The following is a 10,934-nucleotide window of genomic DNA, read 5'->3' as shown; positions in this document are numbered from 1 at the left end:
GCTGGGTAGGTTGCGCAGATGCTGTCCTTTGTCCAAACGATGCTTAATTGGTATTCTGGTTTCTTATATATTGTCTGAAGTATCCTCTCGAGATCAAGCCTTCAATCATCCCTTTAAGTTGTCGACACTCATCAGTGGTGTGTCCGACATCCCTGTGGAATCTGCAGTACTTTTTGGAGTCTCTCTTTGCCTTCTGATTTCGCATTGGGTCAGGTCGTCTGAATGGGACCTGATTCTCATTTGCGAGGAAGATATTCTCCCGAGTCTCATTGTGCTAAGTGTAAACTGTATAAATGGAGAAATACTTGTCTCCCTTCTTCTTTTTCCCCTCGTATCCCTCAGAGTTATTCCCTTCATTTTTCTTCCTTTTTGAAGGGTTATCTCCTGAGGACCATGGCACTGATGGGGTAGACGAGGTCAAGGCTGAGTTAACATTCATCGTTGTAGTTATGGGCTGAGGGGTCAGTTTTAATGGTGACCTCGCCTCCTCTACATTGACAAATAACTGGGCCCTTTTATTGAAGTCAGTTATTGTCCTTATCAGTTTCCTCTACATATCATCCCAAAAGGGACTCCTTGGTAATATACTAGCTCGTACAACCATAAGGTAACCACTGTCATCGACATTGTGGGCTCGTGCCACCTCTATGTTAAACCTTGCGAGGTAACTTTTCAACAATTCTGTCGGTTTCTGTCTGACATTGGTTAAGGTTGAGGCTTCGGGCCTAACGCCTACCATGGCCTTGAATTATTTTTTGAATTCCTTTGCTAATTGATCCCAAGACGAGATTGAATGTCTTCTGAATTTTTCAAACCCATTTTTTGTTGGTCCTATCAAAATGGTTGGAAATATCATACACCTGAGCTCATAACCAACATTGTTGGCTCGCATGATGGTATTGAATGTGCTCAGGTGGCTGTATGGATCTGAGTTCCTATCAAATGGAGCTACGTTGGGTATTTTGAACCCATGAGGGAATGACATATTGGAAATGTATGGAGCAAAATGCTCGAGCTCCTCATCAAAGTCATCAGCCTTGTCCCTGTTCCTTTAGTCCTGAAGGAGCCTGAACGCTCTTTCAAGCTGGTTAATTCTCTCTTGGACCAAGTCCATTGGAGGTTGAGCTTATGCTTGGGGGAGCTAGTTATTGTTTATAAAAACTCCAACTCCCTATCCCGGCATAGGGTTATATTGATTCCTATATGTTGGTTGTACATGCTCCTTTCGGCTGTTCAAATGATCGCGTAAATTGGGGTTTGCAGGATTGGCCTGCCCCGGTACTGGTTCAGATGATCTCAAAGATTAGGATTATTGCCATAATTCTGAGTATTCCTGGGTTCGGTATTATATATGCTTACAGACCTAGTGAGGTCTAAGCTTCCACTCATGAAACTAACGTTTCTTTCTGGATGATGGGCTTGGTGGTTATGAGGTGGATCTTCCACTAGCCTTCTTGCTCCAGTTGTTTGTGATCTTGACATGTGGCTTCCCATTGGCTGGGCAGCCCTGTGTTCTCGAGTCGCTTCTCTTTCGCCCCTATGTCCAGGTTGGGTTCGACGATTCCCATCTCGACTGCCACTACAAGATGGCCATTGTGGTGTAGGTACCCCTGCCTGGTTCCTATGAGGATCTGGCCGGGGTGCCTCTCGAATTGGTGAGGGGTGTCTAATAAGAGATGGTGGATGCCTTATAGGCAATGGTGGTGGGCTCCCATTGTTGGCCCTGGAAGGCCCAGAATTGGCCCGGACATGTTCTGGGTTGTTCTTGACAGATTCAGGGTTAGAGCCCCGAGGTGCTGGAGGAGCTCGGTTATTCCCTGTTCCTGTAGTTACCTCCACATTCGGGTTGCCAGTAGTATTGGTTTGAGTATTCCTTCTAGGGCGTTCATCGCTAGTGTTTGCCCTAGGCCTTGGCTGAGCCCCTTGTCCGACCCTTCTAGCAGCTGTGCTCCTGCAGGGACGTCCTTTGGGCCTTCGGGGTGGTGCCTGGAACTCAGCGGCCTGTCTAGCCAATTGTTGGCATAGTTGGCGATTCTCTAGTTCAATAATGGGGATATACCTCTCAGGATTATAGTAGAGGTCATCGTCAGGCTTCGGAGTAGGCGGTCCTCGAGAGTCAGAGGATGCACTCCCCTCGTCTGGGTCGTGGTCCATCATTGGTTGTTTCCCAGGTCTCCGTGGGTAATCTTCAGTGTGAGGAGTTTGCTCCTCAAGTATTTGGGGCAATGGTCGCCCACCAGCATTTGGGTTGTTCGTAGCGGCCATTGGTAATTCAGAAGGTTTTTTACTAAATAATCCAAAGATTTGCTTAATGCTCTCAATGAAAGCACCAAACTATTGACACCGTTTTTTGTCAACTTAAATCTGAAGAGCACTAAACAAAGATATAAGAAATAAGAAAAGAACAGACGAACTTTTACGTGGTTTAGTAGTTAAAATCTGCCTAGTCCACGAGTCAATGTTATTGATTTGTGATACTTTCTCAAAGCTTTATCAAAGCAATTCAGCAGAGTGTTCTCAGTACAATTTTGTGCCTGTCTACAAATGAAATTCCCCAAACTATTTATAGACCTAGTTGACAGAATATCTTCCCCTTATTTCGAGAAGTTACAATTCAAATTTGAAACAAATACAAATAAATACATTAATTACATAATATCCCATGATAATAAAGATTTAATATCAGATAACAACGAATCCCTAAGTAATATGGATCTCCTAATAGTTATCGTGCAAAATGTGTGCTGACCTCGAACGCAAGGTTTACACGCTTTCGAGGTCAACCAACATTTCAAGCTCGTTATTCTAGTCAGCTTCCTCCTTAGCCAGTGATTCCACCAAGCTCAACCTTCGGAGACCAACATCTTCGATCTTGCAACGAAGAATCAAAATACACCTATATGCATCGGAGAAGTTCATCCTTTCGTGCTTGACACTTAAGCTTGAGCCTTCTGAACTTGTGCTCGATCGCCAACAAAAAGCAGTCAAGAATCACAAATTTATACAAGTGTCCAACCACTGCTTGTTATTTTCGAGCTTATGCTTTACGAGCCTACATTTCGAGGCTCATTAATGACTATGTTGAAATTTGGGTGTAACAAGTACATTACGAAAAAAATCAAAATTATTATTATAGTTGTAACTAGTTACTACAACACAAAAATAAAACTCATTTTTATAGTTGTAACCAGTTACCACACATCACTAAAAAAATTGACAGTCGCATACAATTATTATCACACAAAAAAAATCAAAATTGTTTTGATAGTGGTAACTAGTGACTGCGTATAAAATGTTGATTGAAGAAGATAAAAAATAGAAGAAAAGAAGAAGAAATGAGAATAAAAAGTATGGTGATGAATGTCTCAGTTTTTTTTTCAAAAAATTATGTAAATTTTTTTTTATAAAATATGAATGATAAAAAAATAATACAAATAGATTAAAATTATAAAAATAATCTCAAAACATATCTGTTACACCCAAATTTCGAGAATAAAATAAGTAGCATCAAAATGTAGGCTCGTAAAGAGTAAGCTCGGGCTTAATAAGTGTTAGCATTATACTTGTACAAATTGTCACATGGTTCCAGAGATGTCATCAGCGTTCGAGCATGAGTTGCAGACTCGAAGGCATTAACTTTCTCCGAGGGATGAGCTCGACAAACTTAGCAAGTGAGGAGGAGGCGACAACTAGAATTGTGAGCTCGAGGCTACGAGTGATCTTAAAAGCGCATTGAAGCAATGTACAAGATTGATGATGCATTAAACACACAGAAAAGTTGTTAGAAAATTCCTATTTCTTAGGGATGAGTTAAAAACGTGTGTTAAAACCCTATTTTTATGAGATCTTTATTTAAATAATGCATTTAAGTTGTATTATTATTATTATTATTATTATTATTATTATTATTAATTTGAATTTAAATACGTGATTGTAACTTCCCTAAATTGGAGGAAGATACTCTTGTAACCAGATTTATAAATAGTTTGGATTTGGTCATTTGTACTCACGCGCAATTTTGTACTAAGAAACACTCTGCAAAATTGCTATCGCTTGAAGCTTTCACGCAAAGTTCATAATAAAAGTGGCTTGTGAACGTAGGTAGATTTAAACTGCTGAACCACGTAAAAATATCTTTTTTTTTTGTTTCTTCCTATTTTATTGTTATTGTTATACATAATTAAGTTAATGAAAAACGACGTCAACAATATAAGAACTAGCTACTAAAAATGCATAAAAGATAAACACATGGTATACAAATATATGAGAAAAAAACTCCCACAAAAATGTAACAAAAAAAAAATATGCCATAAAAAACTTAAGGAAAAAAGTGCTATATTTTTTAAAGTTTAAGAAAAATTATCATATTTTGTGTAATCTCCTCTAAAAATTAATAAAAAAAACTAATATTTGCAGTGAAAGTACTTAAGTTATCTACATTTAAGTACCCAATATTTTTTTTGTAGAAAAAGTACATAAGTTCAAATTTTGTATAATTTGAGTACTTTTACCGCAAATATTTCATAAAATTACGGGAACAATTGTTTGTAATATTTATTTTTTAATATATTTTACAATAAAAATGATGTATATTAAAAACAATTATGTATATCATAGTAATAAGACAAAGAAATAAGTCAGTTCAAAAGAATGATTGACAGCTTGGAAATAATAAAATGCAACCAATGAGAAGAATGGTCCCGATTTTATAGGAAACCAATTAGATATTTGAAATGATGTAAGAGATTTATATTTGAAATTTAAATATATTAGGTATTTTGTAAACTTCCCCTACAATTATGGGAAGAGAATCTGAAACTAGATCTATAAAATAAATACCTTTAGTCATTTTTTTACGCACAAATTTTGTACTAAACTCTTGAAAATTGATGTCTAAGCTTTAACTCAGAAAAATCACTGGTGCACTATTATTTGTGTTTATTTTATTTTTCGCAAATTATATAAGCTTAATTGTTTTTATTTCTAGTTTACAAAAATATGCATCAACAATGTTTATGATTTTTTATGGACTACAAAAATTACTTTAACAGATTAATTCTATTTTTTTTTTGTCAAATATATATATTTAAAAAAAACAAAATTATCCCAACCAATTATAATAAAAGAACATGTGATGTAAAATGCCCACGCCTCTTTTTTTTTTTTTTTTTGAAAGAAACAAGAATCTTATTTCTTTATATTTTTATGATATACATAATTGTTTTTAATATACATCATTTTTCATCTAAAAGTTACAAACAATTCTTACTATAATTTTATTTGCTGTTTATATACTGTTTTCTTTTTCAATAAAATATACATATTTTTCAATGAATTTTTATTTCTTAAACAATTTTTTATACAATTAAACAATTATTTTTTAACAAGAAAAAAGATACAAATACAATTATGATAGTAGATTAATACTTTTTTCATTAATTTTGTATGCATTACATTATTTTAATATTTTATGATTTAGGCATATAGCTTCTTTGATATATAATTGTATTTTTTTTGTCGTTTTCCGTAAGTGGTTTTTTGAGTGGTCTATTCACTGACACAAATTTTATGATGGGTCCAGTTATGTGAGCTTTTACAATGAGTGACAGCTTGATTAATTAAACAAAAAGGGTTCCGTACACCCGCATAGTAAAAGTTTCCCATATATATATTATATATACATAGGGCCTATAAGTTTAATCTAACCCAATATATATAATAACTTCTTGAGTTATTTTGAAATTGATAATTATAATAAATTTTTATTTATCAATTATTTATAAATTAAAATATAATAAAATTATATATTTTTTTAATGTTGATAATTTTATAATTATATTAATTTATTTTAAAATTTGTGAGGTAAATTTTTTAACATTTATTAGTAGATATTTAAATTCTCATAATTATCTTTGATATATTTTTTTATGTAAAATATTGTTGAAAAATATATAAAAATATCTCAAATTAAAAAATTTAAACAAAAAAATGTATTTGAATTTGTGATGAGCCCTTTGTTGTTAAGGAGAAAGTGTGGGATTCAATTTAGAAAGTGGGTTGTCCCCATTTGGACCCGACATGGCATGAAGCACGGCATGACATGGGTCATGCCTGCTGAGCTTACTCTTTCAAATATGGGTTGAGAATTATTCGGAGGAAGATTTACAGCCTATCCATGACTACTCTTTCCTTATTATTATTGTTATAGTAATATTGATCAACCATTATAATTATATTATATGTATGTATAAGTTTCGAAGCAATTAATCAGTCTCCTAAATCTAATTATACTATCAACTAGAAAATATAATCGTGCTTTACGTAGTATTTTAGGTAATCATTATTATTTTTTAAATAATATTTTTATTAATTTAATTAATAATGTTCATAATTAAATTAATATCACATGTATATATTTTGAAAATTTTAATTGTTAAGATATTTTAGTTTTGAATTTGATATATCAAAACAATAAATCTTTTTTTTTTTTTATCAAAGAAAAGATTATATTGATCAACGAAACTAATACAACCAAAGCTGAGAGAAGGAGCAACCTACTACATCCAGAACCAGACCAAATTAACTACAAAACAGAAACAAGCTAACACAGAAAAAGGAGCATTCCTCCTCGAACTAAAACCCCCAACAGAAATCACAGATTACAAGCAAACCTCAGCATTTGTTTTTCTTTATAAGTACACTTACTACCAGCTAAGTTTAAAACTCTAGTTTTTATAGAGTATCTAATCAAGTGATCTATTTGGAACACTGGCAAACAGAACTGATTTAGCCAACATTAATTCGTGTTCAGCCAAATATGGTACACCGCTGCTGCACAAGCTGCATGAAGCATCAAAGAGAACCAGCCATCCCGAGGCACTGCCAGCCACTTGATCCATTCCCTGAACTTAGCTGGCCAAGAAAATCCTCTCAGCCAAGTCTGGACAGCAAGAAGCACTTTCTTGGAAAATATACAATCAAAGAATAAATGAGAGTGAGTCTCCTCCCCTTGACCACAAACTGGGCAGCAAATAGAAGGAAGATGAATATGACAAGCTTGAAGCCAGTCTCTGGTATTCAGCTTCTGGTTCACTGCCATCCAAAATATAAACTGGTGCTTTGGGGCTGAAAGTTTACACCAGACTGACTTGCCATAATGCACCAGCTCTCCAGGAAAAACTAATGAGTACAAAGTGCTCATATGGATTCTCCCATTTCTAGTTGCTGTTTTCATCACAACATCAGACCAAATGTGACTTAGCTTGATGATCCTCCTCCAGTACCAGCTGGTGTCCTGCTTCAGTCTATAATCCCAAATTGAAACACCCTTTAGATAGATACCATTAACCCATTTCACCCATAACAAGTCTTGCTTTGAAGTAATAGCCCAAATGTACTTAGCCATCATAACTTTGTTCCATGAAGCACTATCTTTGAACCCCAACCCTCCATAACATTTCAATCTGCACACATGCTCCCAAGAAATCCTATGCATTTTACTTCTGTTATCTTTCTCACCCCACAGGAACTTCAAACACAAACTATTAATGGCTTTCACCACTTTTTGAGGTAAGATACAGATATTCATCCAATGAGAATGAATGCCCCACAAAACTGAGTTTATCAACTGAACCCGGCCTGCATAAGATAAGTGGCAACTAGACCACCCTTTCAAACGAGCTCTCATCTTATCAATCAGGATAACACAGTCACAAGCCCTCCATTTAGTAGGTCTCAAGGGAGTACCCAAATACCTCAAGGGAAACTGCCCTTCTTGGAGACAACAATCTTGCAGCAAACTGTCCTTCTCCCCTGCAACCAGACCCCCTAAATAAATTCTGGACTTGGAATTATTAATAGACAAACCCGAAGGGTTAGTAAACACTGAAAAACCCAGCTGAATTAGCCTGACCGAAGACTTGTTAGCTTTGCAAAACAATAAGAGATCATCAGCGAAGCAAAGACTAACCAAGTTTAAAGACTTACATAAGGGATGAAACTTGAAATCTTTCTCCCTAGAAGTCTTTAATAGCAATCTAGTTAAATAATCCATCACTATTACAAACAAGAGAGGAGAGATTGGGTCTCCTTGTTTAAGCCCTCTAGCACCTTAGAACCTCCCTTGAATGCTACCATTCAACACCAAAGCATAAGAAGAGCCTCTGAGACAAACCATAATCCATTTAATAAATCTCTTAGGAAAGCACAAACCATTAAGAAGATTCTCCAAAAAATTCCAATCTATTGAATCATAAGCCTTGCTTATATCTATCTTCATAATGCAACGAGGAGAAACATTTCTCCTATTATAACCTTTTAACAAATCTTGGAGAATAAGAACGTTATGGGCAAGGAACCTATTCTTAATGAACGCCCCTTGATTTTGGCTAATCAAAGCAGGAAGAACAAGGTTAAGTCTATTGCATAGCATTTTGGAAATGCATTTATATAAGGTGTTGCAGCAAGCGATAGGCCTAAACTCAGAAGCATTAGTAGGGTGATCAACTTTCGAAATAAGTGTAAGCAAAGTGCTATTCAGCGAGAGAGGGATTCTAGTAGAGTCAAAGAAATCCATAACAGCCCATGTAATATCCTTCCCAATATCCTTCCATAAAGCTTTAAAAAATCCAGCCCCAAACCCATCTGGACCAGGACTTTTCAAAGAATGGATGCTAAACATAGCTAATTTCACCTCCTTGACAGTAAAAGGTTTAATCAAACCCAACTGGTCCTCACTGCTCAAAACAGAACCCTGCCCAATAGCTTGAAAATCTATATTGCCTGAAGCTGCACTGGCTGATCCCAAAAAATTTCTGAAGTGATTCAGAAAGTGAGTCGAAACCTTATCATAATCATCTACTATCTTCCCATCAGCCGAAACATAGGAAACCACTCTATTAGCTAATTTTCTTTTCTTCAGACTGGAATGAAAAAAAAGAAGAATTGGAATCCCCAAACCTTAACCAATCAATTTTACTCTTTTGGGAAATGTAGCTAGCATATGACTTCTCATGTCTCTTAAACTCCAGATAAGCCATTCTATCATTATTACTAACCTCTCTGTTGGAAGGATCAGCAAGGCAGATAGAATGAGCTTGTTGATAAGCAAGCTTGCTTCTCTCATAGTTACTCACCACGTTCCCCATAATCTTCCAGTTAAAGCTCTTCAACGTATGCTTAAGCCGAAGTAACTTCCAACTAATTTGGTCTAATCCCCTTCCAGGAAAACTAAGAGGTTGATTCCAGTTTTTAAGGACAACTTCTCTAAACTGAGGATGCACAATCCACATGTTGTAAAAATGAAAGGGACGCATCCCGACCTTAATTTCAGGCAGCTCCTTAATCACTATCATGGAATGATCTGACCCAACCTCCCACTGAACCCCTGCAGAAGCTAAGGGATGCTCATCCATCCAAGCCTCATTAGCGAACACCCTATCCAACTTGGAAAAGATACGATCCCCACCTTCTTGGTTATTGGACCAGGTGTAAAACGGCCCCATAGTCTTCATTTCTTCCACCAATCCAAGATTAAGCCAATGTCTAGCATCTTCCATTTCTTTGACAGTGATCGGACGACCCCCCATTCTATCATTCGGACTAAAAGTTGCATTGAAATCACCAAGAACCATCCAAGCATTACTAGGCTTAGATAAGTGCTCCAAATCCATCCATAAGAATCTCCTCATTTCCAAATTATTTGAACCATAAACAAAAGTAATACAGAAAACCTTTTGATTATGTATCCGAACTTGACAGTGTAAAAGTTGATCACTTTCCTGTAAAACTTGCAGCTGCACCACATTGGCATTCCAAATCACCAAGATTCTACCTTCCACAAGATTACTACTGTAGTACTCCCACCCATAAAACATAGCGTTCATAACCTCCGTCAATTTAATTCCCCTGATTTTTGTTTCAAGAAAAGCACCAAGCCCAACTTTATTCAACCTACACACATCCAGAATAAGCTTCTGTTTATTCACTTTATTCATTCCTCTAACATTCCAACTCAGAATATTGGTGTAATCCATGAGAATTAGACTGAGTTGGAACTAAATTAGCTGGTTTCTGACCCTCCTGAAGAACACTAAATTTGTTTTTGGTTTGTTTAACCTGGACTTGAACACCGTGCTTCTTAATTCTAGATGTTTTCGGGGAAATCCAGTTATCACCTATTGGATTAGATGCAACCTGGGCTTCAACTGGCTGAGATGAGCTGGAAGGAACCCCAGCTCCAGGTGAAATACCAATCTGAACAGTATCAGATGCATCCTCTAGTTGGCTAGCTGGCATCTCAACCTCAACTTGGTCCTTATTCGCACCTTCACTATTTCCTTCCACTTGCTTCCCCTCTTTCTTCCGCCAAACGGGTTGAGAAACAAATTTGCAAGACGACACAAAGTGACCCACTTTCTTACAATTTGAGCACTTTGTTGGGAGCCATTCATACTCAATCATTTGTTCAGCGATTTGCCCTTTCTCATTAAAATAACTAATGAATTTCGGCAGGGTATCGACAATCTCCATCTCAACTAAGATTCTAGCAAACTTAATCATAGAACGATTCTGAGTAATCTTGTCAATCATAATGGGTTTTCCTATTATGCTAACAAGGGCACTCAGACAATTCACTCCCCAGTATTGCAACCCAAGGTCGGGCAACCTAATCCAGATAGGGACAGATTTGATGGATTTCAGAGACTCAACATCAGTGGTCCAAGGTCGGAGAACCACTAGTTTCCTATCAAAATGCACCACCCCTGACTCCAACACAAGATCTCTTGTTGCCTCATCTCTGAATTTCACCATAGTAAACCCAACATTCATTCTAGCAATACTCATAATGCCTAGTTTACCCCAAATCCTTTTCACAAAACCCTCAAACACTGCCAGAGGAGGATTAGCCCCAATTACAACACATATAATCGTAG

General features: G+C 36.4%; 1 protein-coding gene across 1 annotated transcript; it reads right to left on the bottom strand.

Moving 5' to 3' along the window:
• Positions 1 to 1,296: 1,296 nt before the first annotated feature.
• Positions 1,297 to 2,265, bottom strand: LOC133823779 (uncharacterized). Its single transcript, XM_062256629.1, has one exon. It carries the CDS (start codon positions 2,263 to 2,265, stop codon positions 1,297 to 1,299), a length of 969 nt encoding a protein of 322 aa, XP_062112613.1.
• Between the last annotated feature and the right edge of the window lie 8,669 nt (positions 2,266 to 10,934).

This window comes from Humulus lupulus, chromosome 3 (genome assembly GCF_963169125.1).
Source record: "Humulus lupulus chromosome 3, drHumLupu1.1, whole genome shotgun sequence".
In the NCBI taxonomy this organism is placed as follows: Eukaryota; Viridiplantae; Streptophyta; class Magnoliopsida; order Rosales; family Cannabaceae; genus Humulus; species Humulus lupulus.
This window is presented reverse-complemented; position numbering and strand designations above follow the sequence as displayed.